Source organism: Saccoglossus kowalevskii, chromosome 11, assembly GCF_978046115.1.
Source record: "Saccoglossus kowalevskii chromosome 11, keSacKowa6.1, whole genome shotgun sequence".
Lineage (NCBI taxonomy): Eukaryota > Metazoa > Hemichordata > Enteropneusta > Harrimaniidae > Saccoglossus > Saccoglossus kowalevskii.
This window is the reverse complement of record NC_140651.1, coordinates 3,420,654-3,443,945: the sequence shown is the minus strand read 5'-3', so window position 1 is coordinate 3,443,945 and position 23,292 is coordinate 3,420,654. Positions and strand designations below refer to the sequence as shown.

Genomic DNA, 23,292 nt, shown 5'->3' with positions numbered 1-23,292 from the left:
ATTGCTGTTTTTTGTATTTATTGTTAGATGTAAATAAGTTATAAATAAATAAATAAATACAAATTTTAATTAATTTTGCTTTTGTGCTTTCATTGCCATTTTCTTTAAGTTGTAGGGAATGTAATCAGCAAAATATCTGAGTGCCTGCTCTTCCTCAATACTTAGTTCACTTGTGCTTGCTGCTTCAACTGTTTCAGACTGGTAGTCCATGGTGTCCCTTCGGGTTCTTGCCAACACTGCAAAGTTAAAAATGCATGTTCTGAACAGTTCATCTATATCTGTGTCACTGGGCCGAAAATCCATAAATACATTAATTATGTCATCTGTGGTTTTTCTGTCTACCCACATATTAAAAAAAGCATGCCAAACCATCTTGTGGTGTAAGGCCTTTGCAACAACAATTTGTTATACACTGCTGGGTCTGGTAAAACCTGAAACGGAAAAACTTAATTATTGCACATGGTAATTGCATTTTTTAAATTACTATATTTTTATTTTAGGATATTACAATGCTCTTCCTTCATGGATACTAGATGGCTAGTAATAATTCATATTCAGTACATTTGAGTTGAAAAAAATATTTATTAAGCTTATCTAAAAAAAATAATCAGGCCCACAAAAAATTCTTTGAGCCTATCTTAAAAAAAATTATAACGTGGCTCTATGGAGATTAAACCTGTAATAAAAAAATGTCTACCTGATCTGCTGTGTTCTTCACTGGACCTTCTTTTCACAGATTGTATATTGCCAGTTTGCTAGTGTTCAGGAACTGAAAACAATGTAATATAACCATGAAGTATACAGATTACCATAGATAGAAACTAAAACTTATAAATAAATATATTCATAATAAATCATTCATATTTTCATATTCGTCAAGACATCGTGAGGATTTTCGGTCAACAATACTCATTCACACTTTCACAAGAGGCGACAAGTTGGTAGTGATGTCGACTTCATGTTATCGTGTCTGCCCAGTTTGATTCATACACGGCGAGTCTGCCGACCCAAATAAAAAGCAATAGGCTCTTTTTCGTATAATTATTGTACTCAAATTTATTGCCTCCTCCTTGCCCAAGATATTGTCACAGGAGCGCCGTGAAACGGAAGTACATGCAATCTCAGACAACTAATAATCGTTGGAGATGCAACCAGCTGCCTGATGCAACTGTGCTAAAAATATGAAAAAAAATTCGAACAACATTTAGACCAAACATTTACTAATTCCCCTCGATCATACAGCAATAGTAACGGACATACCTTTGACGTTTGTATCATGAACATTTTTCATGTGCCCCTTGAAGCCACTTAAACTTTTGTACTGCTTGTCGCAAGTCGGGCAGACGTAGACGAAATTTCTCCGTTTAGCAGATTCGCGTACATGTACTTTCATATCGTCTGGAACATCGGCAGCATTAGAGGGGAAAAAGTCTTCCTGTCCCATCACAAAATCCCATTCGATATCTTCGTCCTCGAAGCCAACAAAATCATTTCCGTACTTCCACGACATGCTGCTCAAAAATCGACTTCCAATGTTTTGATTCTGGTTCTGAAAACTTCTGCGCAACCGCACAATTTTTTTTCGCAAAGCATGTCGGGTAAATCATTAATGGTAATGATATGCGGGTCAACTTGAAGATGACCCCTGACAAGTTGCGTCAACTGCGGATTACGTATAGGTGTCAATGGTTTATTTACCCGCTACGCGCAATAGGACAATAGGACAGCGGCCGTTTCGAGACCGGTGATAGAGGGACTGTGGTATTGTCTAGCTTTTTGCATACTTTACAGTGTACTCACTATAATCCCATATAATACCACACATCACATGTTTACATCAACCTCCACCACACCTGTCAATAGTTCAGTGTATTGTCTTTTTGCATACTTTACAGTGTACTCACTATAACCCCATATAATACCACACATCACATGTTTACATCAACCTCCACCACACCTGTCAATAGTTCAATGTATTGTCTAGCTTTTTGCATACTTTACAGTGTACTCACTATAACCCCATATAATACCACACATCACATGTTTACATCAACCTCCACCACACCTGTCAATAGTTCAGTGTATTGTCTTTTTGCATACTTTACAGTGTACTCACTATAACCCCATATAATATCACACATCACATGTTTACATCAACCTCCACCACACCTGTCAATAGTTCAATGTATTGTCTAGCTTTTTGCATACTTTACAGTGTACTCACTATAACCCCATATAATACCACACATCACATGTTTACATCAACCTCCACTACACCTGTCAATAGTTCAGTGTATTGTCTTTTTGCATACTTTACAGTGTACTCACTATAATCCCATATAATACCACACATCACATGTTTACATCAACCTCCACCACACCTGTCAATAGTTCAGTGTATTGTCTTTTTGCATACTTTACAGTGAACTCACTATAACCCCATATAATACCACACATCACATGTTTACATCAACCTCCACCACACCTGTCAATTATTCCTGACTGCACAAAATAAAATTCCAAATTTTGATAAAGAAAATAGTCAGAATAAATTCATTTTGATTATGGCAAACCATACTCTAGCACCAGCCTTAGCTGTCTTCTTAAAAAACAGCTATGGAACAAAACAGCAACAACTATCAGTGTATTAGGCCACATTTTGTGTTCATTCTATATTCTGTATTCACCATTGGCTGCAAATTGTATTTTTTTGTTTTTGACTTGTTTTATTTTATTTTTTTTAGAAAAGTTTTTATTTTTTGTTTTATTTTTTAGATTGTATTTTTTTTTTTAATTTCTTTCTGTAAGACCCTTTTTATCCTTTCCTAAGGATTTTATGCGTCTAATAAAAAAATAAATAAATTAATAAATAAAATAAATAGTTCAGTGTATTGTCTTTTTGTATACTTTACAGTGTACTCACTATAACCCTATATAATATCACACATCACATGTTTACATCAACCTCCACCACACCTGTCAATAGTTCAGTGTATTGTCTAGCTTTTTGCATACTTTACAGTGTATTCACTATAACCCCATATAATACCACACATGACATGTATACATCAACCTCCACCACACCTGTCAATAGTTCAGTGTATTGTCTAGCTTTTTGCATACTTTACAGTGTACTCACTATAACCCCATATAATACCACACATCACATGTTTACATCAACCTCCACCACACCTGTCAATAGTTCAGTGTATTGTCTAGCTTTTTGCATACTTTACAGTGTACTCACTATAACCCCATATAATACCACACATCACATGTTTACATCAACCTCCACCACACCTGTCAATAGTTCAGTGTATTGTCCAAATTTTTGCATACTTTACAGTGTATTTACTATAATCCCATATAATACCACACATCACATGTTTACATCAACCTCTACCACACCTGTCAATAGTTCAGTGTATTGTCCAAATTTTTGCATACTTTACAGTGTACTCACTATAACCCTATATAATACCACACATCACATGTTTACATCAACCTCTACCACACCTGTCAATAGTTCAGTGTATTGTCTAGATTTTTGCATACTTTACAGTGTACTCACTATAACCCTATAAAATACCACACATCACATGTTTACATCAACCTCTACCACACCTGTCAATAGTTCAGTGTATTGTCTAGATTTTTGCATACTTTACAGTGTACTCACTATAACCCTATATAATACCACACATCACATGTTTACATCAACCTCCACCACACCTGTCAATAGTTCAGTGTAATTTCTCTACCAGTAATTCAGCATCTGGTGTGGATTAAAGTTCACAGAAACCATGATATATTCTGCAATCACTCGTTAGTTGAACATAAAATCTCTGTAATTGATTGAAATGATATATGATTAATTGCTGTCAGTTTCTAGTATTTTTCAGTATATATGTAAAGTTATTAGCATAACTAGCAGGTCTATGTTGATGTCAGTGGAATGCTATTATTTGCTATTATTTGCATAAACAGAAAACGCTCCATTCTGTGCAGATCATGTGACATTGAATATACTATGCAAATGTCTTTATTTGTATACATTATTACTAATTTACATAATTACTTATTGTAAAATATATTAGCTAGAATTAATTTTTGCTGTAAAGACTTTTAGGTGTTTTCTATAGAATTGATTTTCACTGATTTCAGATGAGTTGAATGTAAATTATAGGAAAAAACGTATATTTGCCAAATTTTATTTTTACTGAATCATTCCTTCAGCGAAATTAGCAAAAAATATATATAGTATGTTACAGTAATTCACAAATCAAAACATGTTACTACTATATGCATATGACGAAAAATGGGATGTGCATGGAGGTATAAAATAAACATATGACAAGAACAGTTGGTCACATGTTTAAGAGTTGTAAAAATATATTTAATAATAAGATTCTGTTTCATGTGTTACCCAGAAACAACATCAGTAGGAGCCATGGCAACCACAGAAGTGTCACTCATTACATAATCAACATTGGTTATTACAATGAAGCTAGCAATAAAAATAAACAGACCATGCTTTGTGGTGGCATGATCCACTTATGGTAGTTGTCATGGTTACCATCAAAACTTTCATCATGTATCAAAATTTCATTCAGGGACATAACCAAAAAAATCACATGTAGTTATAATGATGGGTAATAATAGTCCTCCTGAATTATTAGAAATTTCTGACGAATACTTCTGGTATTTATATTTTATGAAATAATTCATTAACATAAGTTCTTATGGAAACAATTTAAAATGACCATTTTTTGAATTTTTCACACAGTTTTTCACTAAAAAACCACAAAAGTTGATTACTAACTGGTTGTCTGAATCACAATTATGTGACACTTTTGAAACAAATGAATGTGATAATTTTTTTTTTTTATTTATTAGGTCTAATACAATGAATGACCTTAAGCCTGTTTTAGCTGTATGCCCGGATAAGATATTCAATTATGAAAACAAATGAATTTATGAAATTGTACTTCTTTAAATGTTACTTCTAACAATAAATTGCAATTGCAGGCAAATCACTTATAGTTTCAATAACAGTACAAGTATCGTTTTTCTCACAAAATATGAAAGACTTTGTCGGGTCTATTCAGTTTCTAGTAAGCTACAAGGCCAGCTCTGAAAACGTTGTTAGTTGTCATAGCAATGTCCCTGACCTATTTACCTGTTCAAAAAAGGACAGATTACCTGTGTGAACGCCTGAAACACAGTTTGACCTTCTGGGTTCAGCAGTAATGTTAGCACTTAGAAAGTAGTGTTAACTGTGTTTTCTGTAAAGCCTCACACAATAACATGAATCATACGGTTGCACAGAACAGAAAAGAATCATACTTGATAACAGAACATCCTTAACATTATAAAATGGATAATGGTTAACAATCCTTGCAGTAGAAGGTCATAAAAGTGTTAATGCTGTTGTCCTAGCTCAGCATCCTTGATCAATCATAACAAGATTGGCAATGATCTTGAACTTGTCTGATTATTCTTAAGATTATGGTAGTAGCCCTGACATGATGAAGTACACATGCTCTAAATGAAGTGTTATTGAATGTGTTATCTATAAATCAGAATGAGTTCCGCTCTTGATATTCCACTTTCTCAAACTCACTTAGAGTGCAAATATATGATGTCTTGTGTTGTGGAATCGATACCTGACCTGTGACTGACTGGATAAATAACTAACTAGTGTTATCCTTAATTCCTTGCAACCATTGCTACTTTCATTCTTTTAATCAATATTAATATAATATCAAGTCCGGCAAATAACATTGAAATTAAAAAGATGAAAACATTAATTACAACTGTAAGGATTAAAAAAGTGAAATGGATTGTGCTCATGTGATGTTAAACACCATTTTTATTCTATCATCATTTTTCTATATTTCTGGTACATTTTTCTATAATTCTGGGACATTTTTCTATATTTCTGGTACATTTTTCTATATTTCTGATACATTTTTCTATATTTCTGGTACATTTTTCTATATTTCTGGTACATTTTTCTATATTTCTGGTACATTTTTCCATTAACTTGGTCTTAACCTTTTCCCCACCAGACTTTCTTGCACAAATTTTTCTTCAATATTTTTGGAAATGAACTAAGACAAAATTTTAGTCAATTTATGGTTTTGACTAAAATAAATTGGTTATTTTTGTCCCAATCTTCTGAAGGAAAGTGCAGGCTACAAAGATGACTATTTTGTGAATTTGTGATGAAAAGAGGGAAGTGGTGGTGTGAGGTTTAAGGTGGGTGACCAGTTACGAACTTATTGTGGATAACCAGTTATGAACTTATTGTGAGTGACCAGTTATGAACTTATTGTGAGTGACCAGTTATGAACTTATTGTGGGTGACCAGTTATGAACTTATTGTGGGTAACCAGTTATGAACTTATTGTGGGTAACCAGTTATGAACTTATTGTGAGTGACCAGTTATGAACTTATTGTGGGTGACCAGTTATGAACTTATTGTGGGTAACCAGTTATGAACTTATTGTGGGTGACCAGTTATGAACTTATTGTGGGTGACCAGTTATGAACTTATTGTGGGTGACCAGTTATGAACTTATTGTGGGTGACCATTTATGAACTTATTGTGAGTAACCAGTTATGAACTTATTGTGGGTAACCAGTTATGAACTTATTGTTGGTAACCAGTTATGAACTTTTTGTGGGTAACCAGTTATGAACTTATTGTGGGTAACCAGTTATGAACTTATTGTGGGTGACCAGTTATGAACTTATTGTGAGTAACCAGTTATGAACTTATTGTGGGTAACCAGTTTTGAACTTATTGTGGGTAACCAGTTATGAACTTATTGTGGGTGGCCAGTTATGAACTTATTGTGAGTGACCAGTTATGAACTTATTGTGGGTGACCAGTTATGAACTTATTGTGGGTGACCAGTTATGAACTTATTGTGGGTGACCAGTTATGAACTTATTGTGGGTGACCAGTTATGAACTTATTGTGGGTGACCAGTTATGAACTTATTGTGGGTGACCAGTTATGAACTTATTGTGGGTGACCAGTTATAAACTTATTGTGAGTGACCAGTTATGAACTTATTGTGGGTGACCAGTTATGAACTTATTGTGGGTGACCAGTTATAAACTTATTGTGAGTGACCAGTTATGAACTTATTGTGGGTGACCAGTTATGAACTTATTGTGGGTGACCAGTTATGAACTTATTGTGGGTGACCAGTTATGAACTTATTGTGGGTGACCAGTTATGAACTTATTGTGGGTAACCAGTTATGAACTTATTGTTGGTAACCAGTTATGAACTTTTTGTGGGTAACCAGTTATGAACTTATTGTGGGTAACCAGTTATGAACTTATTGTGGGTGACCAGTTATGAACTTATTGTGAGTAACCAGTTATGAACTTATTGTGGGTAACCAGTTTTGAACTTATTGTGGGTAACCAGTTATGAACTTATTGTGGGTGGCCAGTTATGAACTTATTGTGAGTGACCAGTTATGAACTTATTGTGGGTGACCAGTTATGAACTTATTGTGAGTGACCAGTTATGAACTCATTGTGAGTGACCAGTTATGAACTTATTGTGAGTGACCAGTTATGAACTTATTGTGGGTGACCAGTTATGAACTTATTGTGGGTAACCAGTTATGAACTTATTGTGAGTGACCAGTTATGAACTTATTGTGAGTGACCAGTTATGAACTTATTGTGAGTGACCAGTTATGAACTTATTGTGAGTGACCAGTTATGAACTTATTGTGGGTGACCAGTTATGAACTTATTGTGGGTGACCAGTTATGAACTTATTGTGGGTGACCAGTTATGAACTTATTGTGGGTGACCAGTTATGAACTTATTGTGGGTGACCAGTTATGAACTTATTGTGGGTGACCAGTTATGAACTTATTGTGGGTGACCAGTTATGAACTTATTGTGGGTGACCAGTTATAAACTTATTGTGAGTGACCAGTTATGAACTTATTGTGGGTGACCAGTTATGAACTTATTGTGGGTGACCAGTTATGAACTTATTGTGGGTGACCAGTTATAAACTTATTGTGAGTGACCAGTTATGAACTTATTGTGGGTGACCAGTTATGAACTTATTGTGGGTGACCAGTTATGAACTTATTGTGGGTGACCAGTTATGAACTTATTGTGGGTGACCAGTTATGAACTTATTGTGGGTGACCAGTTATGAACTTATTGTGGGTGACCAGTTATGAACTTATTGTGGGTGACCAGTTATGAACTTATTGTGGGTGACCAGTTATGAACTTATTGTTGGTGACCAGTTATGAACTTATTGTTGGTGACCAGTTATGAACTTATTGTTGGTGACCAGTTATGAACTTATTGTGGGTAACCAGTTATGAACTTATTGTGGGTGACCAGTTATGAACTTATTGTGGGTGACCAGTTATGAACTTGGTAGGGGTGGGTCAGTCATGAATATGGTAGGAGTAGGCCAGTTATGATCTTGGTAGGGGTGGGCCGTTTATAAACTTGGTAGCAGTGCAAGTAACTAATTTGTGGGTTTGCACAGGTATTGCTTCATTGGAGGGTGTTATATTTTCACTGTGATTACTAGTAAACCTTGCTTATTTTTCTACCTTCATGCTTAATGACTGTATGTTAGTCCATATAATGGGATCGTTATTGTTACTGTTATTTTTGTAACTGAGCAGCCTAGGCATCTAGTATCACTTTAACATACCTACATGTCTAATTTTAGATGTTTTCACTGCCTTGGTACTCATGGTACCTTGATTCTGAATGCACGAAGGTCTTCTTACACTGGTGTGCCAACAATAAAATAAGATGTAGTGTGTATGGGTGTGTGTGTTGTATTTCATGTTTTACTGTACCGAGCACCAGTTTACTCCAAGGTCTCATAAAGCTACTAAATTAGTAACTGTTGAACTCCCACCTGTAATTTTATTGATGTAAGTCTCAATTGAGCATCATTGTTTATTGTTGCATAATTTTCAAGGACAAAATTTCAAGAATGTCAAGGTGTTAAAATTTTTCCGCATTTCATTATTTATTGGTTCTACAAATAGCATAATATGAATTCAATCAATAATATCTAGATAGGTATTTTTTCTGTCTTATTCAGTACAATATGTTGTGTATTTGGAAAACTTATATTTTGTTTTCTGTTTAACGAAAAATTATTTTTAATACTGAAATGTAAATTGTCATAATTCAATAAGATTTGAGCAAGTAACAAAATTGTTATGATTTTCACAGTCATTAATTTTTTCTGATGAGAGGTCAAGGGCCAAATTCTACTGTAGGGCCACTCAGTTTGTCAGATTTAGCTGGTTATATTAATTGATCGTTCTGGCTATTGAGTAATTACTAAATTATGTGTATATACAAATGAATACCTGTAAACTGTTTATGAACCCCATTGTCCACCCAACATCCATTCTTCTATAACGTTTTAATTTGTGTTCCAAATATTTTGTTGTGTCATGCTATTAGTTACAGCTGCATATAATTTCTCCAATTTTCTTATCATAGAAATTTTAATGAAAATTTTTTTCTGGAAGTTTATTAGGTTAAAAGTTATACGTCATCCCATTCATTTGGTTGAAAGCTGATGTGTCATGTGTCACCTTGTTCAACCACATTGGACCCTAAACATGAATACTCTGCCCAACTATAAACCAAAAGTCGTGTGGTGGAATGTCTTCTTGACTCATTCAAGCACAGTGGCCCCTGAACATGAATACTCTGCCCAGCTATATACCAAAAGTGTCTTTTCCTGGTTCATTCAACCACTTTGGACCTGGAACATGAATACACTGCTTAAGTGTACACCAAATATTCATGTAAAACAGTGTCTCCCAGTGGTTCATTTAACCATGGTGGACCCTTAAACATAAATACTCATTCTATAAAAATAAGTATATACACTTTTTCTGTAAATTGTATGCTATTGACTTATGTCATGGCACATTGCTATATGACATCTGAAATAACTATATTGCAAAAAATTCATATATGCCATAATATTAGTTCAACATGACTAGTTCCATTGAATTTTGTACCAATCAGTAATCACTAATGTCTGCTGACTTCAAAGTAACATTGGTGAAATCCTCTATCACATACAGAAGTAGATGATATGATGGAATAACAATATATCACTATTACATTATCATACTGTAAAATACAATATGGATTAGACATATGACAGTCTATCTGGCGACACCTAACAATATGGATTAGACATATTATAGTCCATCTGGCAACACCCAACTATATGGATTAGACATATGACAGTCTATCTGGCGACACCCAATAATATGGATTAGACATATGATAGTCTGGTGACACCCAACTATATGGATTAGACATATGATAGTCCATCTGGCAACACCCAACTATATGGATTAGACATATGGTAGTCTGTCTGGTGACACCCAATAATATGGATTAGACATATGATAGTCTATCTGGTGACACCCAACTATATGGATTAGACATATGATAGTCTGGTGACACCCAACTATATGGATTAGACATATGGTAGTCCATCTGGCAACACCCAACTATATGGATTAGACATATGATAGTCTGTCTGGCGACACCCAATAATATGGATTAGACATATGATAGTCCATCTGGCAACACCCAACTCTATGGATTAGACATATGACAGTCTATCTGGCGACACCCAATAATATGGATTAGACATATGATAGTCTGGTGACACCCAACAATATGGATTAGACATATGATAGTCCATCTGGCAACACCCAACTATATGGATTAGACATATGATAGTCTATCTGGTGACACACAACAATATGGATTAGACATATGATAGTCTATCGGGTAACACCCAACTATATGGATTAGACATATTATAGTCCATCTGGCAACACCCAACTATATGGATTAGACATATGGTAGTCTGTCTGGCGACACCCAATAATATGGATTAGACATATGATAGTCTATCTGGTGACACCCAACTATATGGATTAGACATATGATAGTCCATCTGGCAACACCCAACTATATGGATTAGACATATGATAGTCTATCTGGTGACACACAACAATATGGATTAGACATATGACAGTCTATCTGGCGACACCCAATAATATTGATTAGACATATGATAGTCTATCGGGTGACACCCAACTATATGGATTAGACATATGATAGTCTATCTGGTGACACCCAATAATATGGATTGCATATGATAGTCTATCTGGTAACACCCAACTATATGGATTAGACATATGATAGTCTATCTGGCGACACCCAATAATATGGATTAGACATATGATAGTCTATCTGGTGACACACAATATGGATTAGACATATGATAGTCCATCTGGCAACATCCAACTATATGGATTAGACATATGATAGTCTATCTGGTGACACACAGCAATATGGATTAGACATATGATAGTCTATCTGGTGACACACAGCAATATGGATTAGACATATGATAGTCTATCTGGTGACATCCAACACTATGGATTAGACATATGATAGTCTGTCTGGTGACACCCAACAATATGGATTAGACATATGATAGTCCATCTGGTGACACGCAGCAATATGGATTAGACATATTATAGTCTATCTGGCGACACCCAACAATATGGATTAGACATATGATAGTATATCTGGTGACACCCAACAATATGGATTAGACATATGATAGTCTGTCTGGTAACACCCAACTATATGGATTAGACATATGATAGTTTGTCTGGTGACACACAACTATATGGATTAGACATATGATAGTCTATCTGGTGACACCCAACAATATGGATTAGACATATGATAGTTTGTCTGGTGACACCCAACTATATGGATTAGACATATGATAGTTTGTCTGGTGACACCCAACTATATCGATTAGACATATGATAGTCTATCGGGTGACATCCAACTATATGGATTAGACATATGATAGTCTATCTGGCAACACCCAACTATAATATGGATTAGACATATGATAGTCTATCTGGTGACACACAATATGGATTAGACATATGATAGTCCATCTGGCAACACCCAACTATATGGATCAGACATATGATAGTCTATCTGGCGACACCCAATAATATAGATTAGACATATGATAGTCTGGTGACACACAGCAATATGGATTAGACATATGATAGTCTGTCTGGTGACACACAGCAATATGGATTAGACATATGATAGTCTATCTGGTGACACACAGCAATATGGATTAGACATATGATAGTCTATCTGGTGACACACAGCAATATGGATTAGACATATGATAGTCTGTCTGGTGACACCCAACAATATTGATTAGACATATGATAGTCTGTCTGGTGACACACAGCAATATAGATTAGACATATGATAGTCCATCTGGTGACACGCAGCAATATGGATTAGACATATGATATTCTATCTGGTGACACCCAATAATATGGATTAGACATATGATAGTCTATCTGGCGACACCCAACTATATGGATTAGACATATGATAGTCTGGTGACACCCAACTATATGGATTAGACATATGGTCGTCCATCTGGCAACACCCAACTATATGGATTAGACATATGATAGTCTGTCTGGCGACACCCAATAATATGGATTAGACATATGATAGTCCATCTGGCAACACCCAACTCTATGGATTAGACGTATGACAGTCTATCTGGCGACACCCAATAATATGGATTAGACATATGATAGTCTGGTGACACCCAACAATATGGATTAGACATATGATAGTCCATCTGGCAACACCCAACTATATGGATTAGACATATGATAGTCTATCTGGTGACACACAACAATATGGATTAGACATATGACAGTCTATCTGGCGACACCCAATAATATGGATTAGACATATGATAGTCTATCGGGTGACACCCAACTATACGGATTAGACATATTATATTCCATCTGGCAACACCCAATATATTGATTATACATATGGTAGTCTGTCTGGCGACACCCAATAATATGGATTAGACATATGATAGTCTATCTGGTGACACCCAACTATATGGATTAGACATATGATAGTCCATCTGGCAACACCCAACTATATGGATTAGACATATGATAGTCTATCTGGTGACACACAACAATATGGATTAGACATATGACAGTCTATCTGGCGACACCCAATAATATTGATTAGACATATGATAGTCTATCGGGTGACACCCAACTATATGGATTAGACATATGATAGTCTATCTGGTGACACCCAATAATATGGATTGCATATGGTAGTCTATCTGGTAACACCCAACTATATGGATTAGACATATGATAGTCTATCTGGCGACACCCAATAATATGGATTAGACATATGATAGTCTATCTGGTGACACACAATATGGATTAGACATATGATAGTCCATCTGGCAACACCCAACTATATGGATTAGACATATGATAGTCTATCTGGTGACACACAGCAATATGGATTAGACATATGATAGTCTATCTGGTGACACACAGCAATATGGATTAGACATATGATAGTCTATCTGGTGACATCCAACACTATGGATTAGACATATGATAGTCTGTCTGGTGACACCCAACAATATGGATTAGACATATGATAGTCCATCTGGTGACACGCAGCAATATGGATTAGACATATTATAGTCTATCTGGTGACACCCAACAATATGGATTAGACATATGATAGTATATCTGGTGACACCCAACAATATGGATTAGACATATGATAGTCTGTCTGGTAACACCCAACTATATGGATTAGACATATGATAGTTTGTCTGGTGACACACAACTATATGGATTAGACATATGATAGTCTATCTGGTGACACCCAACAATATGGATTAGACATATGATAGTTTGTCTGGTGACACCCAACTATATGGATTAGACATATGATAGTTTGTCTGGTGACACCCAACTATATCGATTAGACATATGATAGTCTATCGGGTGACATCCAACTATATGGATTAGACATATGATAGTCTATCTGGCAACACCCAACTATAATATGGATTAGACATATGATAGTCTATCTGGTGACACACAATATGGATTAGACATATGATAGTCCATCTGGCAACACCCAACTATATGGATCAGACATATGATAGTCTATCTGGCGACACCCAATAATATAGATTAGACATATGATAGTCTGGTGACACACAGCAATATGGATTAGACATATGATAGTCTGTCTGGTGACACACAGCAATATGGATTAGACATATGATAGTCTATCTGGTGACACACAGCAATATGGATTAGACATATGATAGTCTATCTGGTGACACACAGCAATATGGATTAGACATATGATAGTCTGTCTGGTGACACCCAACAATATGGATTTGACATATGATAGTCTGTCTGGTGACACACAGCAATATAGATTAGACATATGATAGTCCATCTGGTGACACACAGCAATATGGATTAGACATATGATAGTCTATCTGGCGACACCCAATAATATAGATTAGACATATGATAGTCTGGTGACACACAGCAATATGGATTAGACATATGATAGTCTGTCTGGTGACACACAGCAATATGGATTAGACATATGATAGTCTATCTGGTGACACACAGCAATATGGATTAGACATATGATAGTCTATCTGGTGACACACAGCAATATGGATTAGACATATGATAGTCCATCTGGTGACACGCAGCAATATGGATTAGACATATTATAGTCTATCTGGTGACACACAGCAATATGGATTAGACAGATGATAGTCCATCTGGTGACACGCAGCAATATGGATTAGACATATTATAGTCTATCTGGTGACACACAGCAATATGGATTAGACATATGATAGTCTGTCTGGTGACACCCAACAATATGGATTAGACATATGATAGTCCATCTGGTGACACGCAGCAATATGGATTAGACATATTATAGTCTATCTGGTGACACCCAACAATATGGATTAGACATATGATAGTATATCTGGTGACACCCAACAATATGGATTAGACATATGATAGTCTGTCTGGTAACACCCAACTATATGGATTAGACATATGATAGTTTGTCTGGTGACACACAACTATATGGATTAGACATATGATAGTCTATCTGGCGACACCCAACAATATGGATTAGACATATGATAGTCTGTCTGGTAACACCCAACTATATGGATTAGACATATGATAGTTTGTCTGGTGACACCCAACTATATCGATTAGACATATGATAGTCTATCTCGTAACACCCAACTATATGGATTAGACATATGATAGTCTATCTGGCGACACCCAATAATATGGATTAGACATATGATAGTCTATCTGGTGACACACAATATGGATTAGACATATGATAGTCTATCTGGTGACACCCAACTATATGGATTAGACATATGATAGTCCATCTGGCAACACCCAACTATATGGATCAGACATATGATAGTCTATCTGGCGACACCCAATAATATAGATTAGACTTATGATAGTCTGGTGACACACAGCAATATGGATTAGACATATGATAGTCCATCTGGTGACACGCAGCAATATGGATTAGACATATTATAGTCTATCTGGTGACACCCAACAATATGGATTAGACATATGATAGTATATCTGGTGACACCCAACAATATGGATTAGACATATGATAGTCTGTCTGGTAACACCCAACTATATGGATTAGACATATGATAGTTTGTCTGGTGACACACAACTATATGGATTAGACATATGAGAGTCTATCTGGTGACACCCAACAATATGAATTAGACATATGATAGTCTGTCTGGTAACACCCAACTATATGGATTAGACATATGATAGTTTGTCTGGTGACACACAACTATATGGATTAGACATATGATAGTCTATCTGGTGACACCCAACAATATGGATTAGACATATGATAGTCTATCTGGTAACACCCAACTATATGGATTAGACATATGATAGTTTGTCTGGTGACACACAACTATATGGATTAGACATATGATAGTCTATCTAGTGACACCCAACAAAACTTGGCCCAGGTCAATAGTTCTGTAATATAATATAATAAGAATATAAACCCGACAGGGATAGCATATGTGGCTCCTATTGGCTATTCAATTCTGTGCATGGCATTATAATATGCATCTCTTATGTTTTTAGATGATGGGAGTTGTTACTACATGAATCAGGAGAGTAATTATGTTGAAGACTTTACTGGTTCTGATTGTGATCCCATATATGGATTTGGTGTCTATAACAATGTATTATATACAGCATGCAGAGATGCTTACATCAGGAAATATGCAATGTCATAGAATATCACAGAGGTATGTATAGTATGATTGGGTCATAGGATATCACAGAGGTATGTATAGTATGATTGGGTCATAGGATATCACAGAGGTATGTATAGTATGATTGGGTCATTGGATATCACAGAGGTATGTATAGTATGATTGGGTCATAGGATATCACAGAGGTATGTATAGTATGGTTGGGTCATTGGATATCACAGAGGTGTGTATAGTATGGTTGGGTCATTGGATATCACAGAGGTGTGTAGTATATGATTGGGTCATTGGATATCACAGAGGTATGTATAGTATGATTGGGTCATAGGATATCACAGAGGTATGTATAGTATGATTGGGTCATGGGATATCACCGAGGTATGTATAGTATGATTGGGTCATAGGATATCACAGAGGTATGTATAGTATGATTGGGTCATAGGATATCACAGAGGTATGTATAGTATGATTGGGTCATGAGATATCACAGAGGTATGCAGTGTATGGTTCAGTCATTGGATATCACAGAGGTATGACACAGGTGAATTAACTTGGTATGTAAGGGACGATGTTTGCTTTCTATCAAAAGTGCTGGGGAAGATGCTTCATGTTGAGTTAGTCTATGTAAAAAATAAAAAAGAGATTTGATTTTTGGGATTTTTATTTGAAGTCTTTTTTTAGGAGGTTGTATATTTTTGCAATATAAAAAATAGGTCATTATGAGGGACTGTATTTGTTTAAAATTCACCATATACAAGGTCGTCTATTATGTGTCCCATCAACTTGAGTATAGGAGACCCTTGTTGTGTGAAAGGGAAAATACCAGCTCTGAAGTAAAACGTTTCATTGAGGTTTGCCTTCAAGAGCACATCTGTCATTTGATGCAGAACAATCCCCCTCTGATTTCTAAGTGCTTAGACTAATTACAATAAATTACATGTCCCTCAGTCTCTAACCAGTGCAGCACAATATAATACCATTGATATCCTTAACATATAGAGATTGATGTTTTTTGTTGTGTCTGGTGCATTGTATCTATAGTGGGAGGTTTTAGCTTTTTGTCCTTGATAATGTACAGCCTAGCCTAGGTAATTACATAAACGTCCATTTTGGTTTTACCTAATTGTGCAATGACACATTATAGTGATTGGATGATGCAGAGTAGTCAGTGGCATGCATATAATTTGTGTAGTTGAAATGCAACAATTTCATTCAAATCATGAAAATTCATCCAAAATTTAACCCAATTGAATCATGACAATTTCATTCAAAAGATGACATTTTTACGATAATCATGAACATTTCACCCAACTCATGACAATTTCACCCATGTCTTGACAATTTTACCCATGTCTTGACAATTTCACCTATGTCTTAACAATTTCACTCAAGTGATGACAATTTCACCCAAATCATGTCAATTTCACCCATATCTTGACAATTTCACTCAAATCATGCCAATTTCACCCATGTCTTGACAATTTCATACAATGCATGACATTTTCACACAATGCATGACATTTTCACCCATGTCTTGACAATTTCACCCAAATCATGCCAATTTCACCCATGTCTTGACAATTTCACCCATGTTTTGACAATTTCACCCATGTTTTGACATTTTCACCCATGTTTTGACAATTTCACCCAAATCATGACAATTTCACCCATGTTTTGACAATTTCACCCATGTTTTGACAATTTCACCCATGTTTTGACATTTTCACCCATGTCTTGACAATTTCACCCAAATCATGACAATTTCACCCATGTTTTGACAATTTCACCCATGTTTTGACAATTTCACCCATGTTTTGACAATTTCACCCATGTTTTGACAATTGCACCCAAATCATGCCAATTTCACCCAAATCATGACAATTTCACCCATGTCTTGACAATTTCACCCAAATCATGCCAATTTCACCCATGTCTTGACAATTTCACCCAAATCATGACAATTTCACCCAAATCATGTCAATTTCACCCATATCTTGACAATTTCACTCAAATCATGTCAATTTCACCCAAATCATGCCAATTTCACCCATGTCTTGACAATTTCATACAATGCATGACATTTTCACACAATGCATGACATTTTCACCCATGTCTTGACAATTTCACCCAAATCATGACAATTTCACCCATGTTTTGACAATTTCACCCATGTTTTGACAATTTCACCCAAATCATGCCAATTTCACCCATGTCTTGACAATTTCATACAATGCATGACATTTTCACACAATGCATGACATTTTCACCCATGTCTTGACAATTTCACCCAAATCATGACAATTTCACCCATGTTTTGACAATTTCACCCATGTTTTGACAATTTCACCCATGTTTTGACAATTTCACCCATGTTTTGACAATTGCACCCAAATCATGCCAATTTCACCCAAATCATGACAATTTCACCCATGTCTTGACAATTTCACCCAAATCATGCCAATTTCACCCATGTCTTGACAATTTCACCCAAATCATGACAATTTCACCCAAATCATGTCAATTTCACCCATATCTTGACAATTTCACTCAAATCATGTCAATTTCACCCAAATCATGCCAATTTCACCCATGTCTTGACAATTTCATACAATGCATGACATTTTCACACAATGCATGACATTTTCACCCATGTCTTGACAATTTTACCCATGTTTTGACAATTTCACCCAAATCATGACAATTTCACCCATGTTTTGACAATTTCACCCATGTTTTGACAATTTCACCCAAATCATGACAATTTCACCCAAATCATGACAATTTCACCCATGTTTTGACAATTTCACCCATGTTTTGACAATTGCACCCAAATCATGCCAATTTCACCCAAATCATGACAATTTCACCCATGACTTGACAATTTCACCCAAATCATGCCAATTTCACCCATGTCTTGACAATTTCACCCAAATCATGACAATTTCACCCAAATCATGCCAATTTTACCCATGTTTTGACAATTGCACCCAAATCATGCCAATTTCACCCATGTTTTGACAATTTCACCCAAATCATGACAATTTCACTCATGTCTTGACAATTTCACCCATGTTTTGACAATTGCACCCAAATCATGCTAATTTCACCTAAATCATGCCAATTTCACCCAAATCATGACAATTTCACCCATGTCTTGACAATTTCACCTAAATCATGCCAATTTCACCCATGTCTTGACAATTTCACCCAAATCATGCCAATTTCACCCATGTTTTGACAATTGCACCCAAATCATGCCAATTTCACCCAAATCATGACAATTTCACCTAAATCATGCCAATTTCACCCATGTCTTGACAATTTCACCTAAATCATGCCAATTTCACCCATGTATTGACAATTTCACCCATGTTTTAACAATTGCACCCAAATCATGCCAATTTCACTCATGTCTTGACAATTTCACACAAAGCATGACAATTTCACCCATGTCTTGACAATTAGAAATAGTATTTTATTACGACATTTAACAGCTGAATTTAAAGCCACTATAATAACATTTTTATAATAGACTTATGAAATCGCTTAATTAAATTAAATAACTAAAATTCAGAATGCATGCTACAAAGATAATATTTTGTGTTTTTTAAGCAACAAGTTTCTTTTTTATAGTTGAAATTCTATTTTCCTGATGTGTTTTTTTATTCTGTATATTTAAAGCATAATGTGTTGATTTTTTTGAGATGCTGTTGTCTGCTTTTTTTTTTATTTATTGATATATTACAATATTGTAGAGTGTCAAAAAAATTGAATAAATTATTGCTTATCTTATAAAAGATAAATTTTATGGCTGATGTGTATCAGAGATAAGCTAACTTTCTATTCTGCTTTGATATAGATGCTGTCCTTGACATGTGCAGTGTGCTAAATTTGGCTGACCTTACTGAATGCTAGCAGTCACCTTGACATCAAAGTGCAAGCCTGTCCAACTGTGTGTGTAGACCTGGATTGTGCACAGAACAGCAGCCAGCCTGATTAAACTGCATTAACAATCCTCAAAATATTTTTCAGAGAGTCTAACAGAGAGTGCATTTTGTGTTGATTCTTTATGGTGTACAGATTATATTTGCAATAATGTGGAAATGCAACCTATCATATTAACTTTATTATTTTATTCAGTTTTTGAAAAGAACATTATATCATGTTTTGTAAATTCTGAAATTCTGTTTTTGCAAGAATTTTCAGTCTGAACTAAAAAAAATTGCTTATGACAGTGCATAAGCTGTTGTACAGTTATCACTAACAGTCACGTTTCTAGTTTGTCCTCCATGCAAGGGTCAATTATTTAATTCATTTGTGTTCTGGGTCAAGTTCAAGGTCATGGACATGGAACCTGAATTAAATATGACAAATATAAATTTCCTATATGAGATATGCAAATACTTGAAACAAGTCTGTGTAGACGTCTGAAAATTCGGATGTACCAGCATATAAAGGTATAATAGCCTCAGTTTAGACCTTGAGTTACAATGTAGATTTTAAACCTTGAGTTTAGGTCAATTCTTCCAGCTGTCAATACCATATTGTGTACATTTTTCAATGTATTACAAAACAACTGTATTGGATTAATTAAATAAATAAGTTGCCAAATGTTTCATTGATCTTTTTATTACACATTTCAAGGACTTTCATTAATTGAATTTGATGCTATCATCCCCATCTGTTGCAAATCATTAGCATTAAACAGTTTACTGTTTATAGAAGGAGTATGAAGATGTACCTATCTTGCAGGATGTATATTAAGTCATTAGTGACCAAATGAGACATTCATTATGCCATTAGTGACCAAATGAGACATGCATTATGTCATTAGTGACCAAATGAGACCTGCATTCTGCCATTAGTGACCAAATGAGACATGTATTATGTCATTAGTAACCAAATTAGACATGCATTATGCCATTAGTGACCAAATGAGACTTGTATTAAGTCATTAGTGACCAAATGAGACATGCATTATGTCATTAGTGATCAAATGAGACATGTATTAAGTCATTAGTGACCAAATGAGACATGTATTAAGTCATTAGTGACCAAATGAGACATGCATTATGCCATTAGTAACCAAATGAGACATGTATTAAGTCATTAGTGACCAAATTAGACATGCATTATGCCATTAGTGACCAAATGAGACTTGTATTAAGTCATTAGTGACCAAATGAGACATGCATTATGTCATTAGTGATCAAATGAGACATGTATTAAGTCATTAGTGACCAAATGAGACATGTATTAAGTCATTAGTGACCAAATGAGACATGCATTATGCCATTAGTAACCAAATGAGACCTGTATTAAGTCATTAGTGACCAAATGAGACATGCATTATGTCATTAGTGATCAAATGAGACATGTATTAAGTCATTAGTGACCAAATGAGACATGCATTATGCCATTAGTAACCAAATGAGACATGTATTAAGTCATTAGTGACCAAATGAGACATGCATTATGTCATTAGTGATCAAATGAGACATGTATTGGGTCATTAGTGACCAAATGAGACATGTATTATGTCATTAGTAACCAAATGAGACATGTATTAAGTCATTAGTGACCAAATGGGACATGCATTATGCCATTAGTGACCAAATGAGACGTGTATTATGTCATTAGTAACCAAATGAGACATGTATTATGTCATTAGTGATCAAATGAGACATGTATTATGCCATTAGTAACCAAATGAGACATGTATTATGTCATTAGTAACCAAATGAGACATGTATTAAGTCATTGGTGACCAAATAAGACATGTATTATGCCATTAGTGACCAAATGAGACATGTCTTAAGTCATTAGTAATCAAATGAGACATGTCTTAAGTCATTAGTAATCAAATGAGACATGTATTATGCCATTAGTAACCAAATGAAACATGTATTAAGTCATTGGTGACCAAATGAGACATCTCTTAAGTCATTAGTAATCAAATGAGACATGCATTATGTCATTAGTGATAAAATGAGACATGTATTATGTCATTAGTGACCAAATGAGACATGTATTAAGTCATTAGTAATCAAATGAAACATGTATTAAGTCATTAGTGACCAAATGAGACGTGTCTTAAGTCATTAGTAATCAAATGAGACATGTATTATGCCATTAGTAATCAAATGAGACATGTATTAAGTCATGAGAAATGACTTCGAAAGACACCCAATGAGGCATTTATTATGTCACTAATAACAAAATTAGACATACATTATGTCACCAGTAATTAAATGAGACGTAAATCATGTCATTAGTAATCAAATGAAATGTATATTATGTCAATAGTTTACAAAATGAGATATGGCTGGTTTAAAGTCACCCAATGAGACGTATCATATTATTTCACTCGAAATTGGTGTGCCCAATTTCTTCATTATAGGTATACACCCTGAGTGAACCTCTGGCAGATTTGTTTTGTCCGTGATGATAAGTTTAATATCCAAATTGTAGTGAATATTTTTGGTAAAAATGCTATTTTGAACTGTTTAATTTTACAGCTATATCAGCTGACAGATGCTTGTCAGTAACCAATGGCATATGGCATACTTGTATAAAGTAACCCAGTAGGGCGTGTTCATGACCACGGACTGACGTCACACTTCAACTTCGCCGTGGATGTCTCGGGGCGTTCATGTGCGATATAACCCGTGGGAGAAACACATATCACTAATTTATATTAATCTGTGGTAAGATTGTGCATTTAAATATGAGAATAATATCACTGATATTTGTTTCCATAGCTTAGAAAAGTTGTGATTTGAAAATTGTGTGATTTCAGTGAGAATATCAGCATTAACATGTTGTTTAGTTGTCACAAGTAACCCAATGAGATGTAATGAAAACTATTAACCAATTAAGAGACGACTTGTCATTTTTTAACCCAATGAGACGTATATGCTGTCACTTGTAACCCAATGAGGCATGGTTGGTCTGTTATTTAATGAGACGTAACTACTAACCAAGTCTAGTCTGAAAA

The 23,292-nt window shown here is 35.1% G+C and overlaps 1 protein-coding gene and 1 long non-coding RNA gene across 2 annotated transcripts in view; one reads left to right on the top strand and one right to left on the bottom strand.

The window, feature by feature from the left end:
- LOC102800605 (proteasomal ATPase-associated factor 1-like) overlaps nucleotides 1-20,910 on the top strand; it is a 102,546-nt gene extending 81,636 nt beyond the window's left edge. Inside the window, exons 11-12 of the mRNA XM_085505629.1 lie at nucleotides 16,165-16,331; nucleotides 20,155-20,910. Of these exons, the coding sequence (XP_085361755.1) occupies nucleotides 16,165-16,319 (155 nt within the window). The 3' untranslated portion in view covers nucleotides 16,320-16,331; nucleotides 20,155-20,910. The remainder of the gene's footprint in view (nucleotides 1-16,164; nucleotides 16,332-20,154) is intronic.
- On the bottom strand, nucleotides 2-1,745 carry LOC146735874 (uncharacterized). The gene is made up of 3 exons (XR_014930993.1): nucleotides 1,261-1,745; nucleotides 698-769; nucleotides 2-236 (listed from the first exon to the last, which is right to left on the bottom strand). It is a non-coding gene; the product is annotated as an uncharacterized LOC146735874 (long non-coding RNA).
- Nucleotides 20,911-23,292: the final 2,382 nt, after the last annotated feature.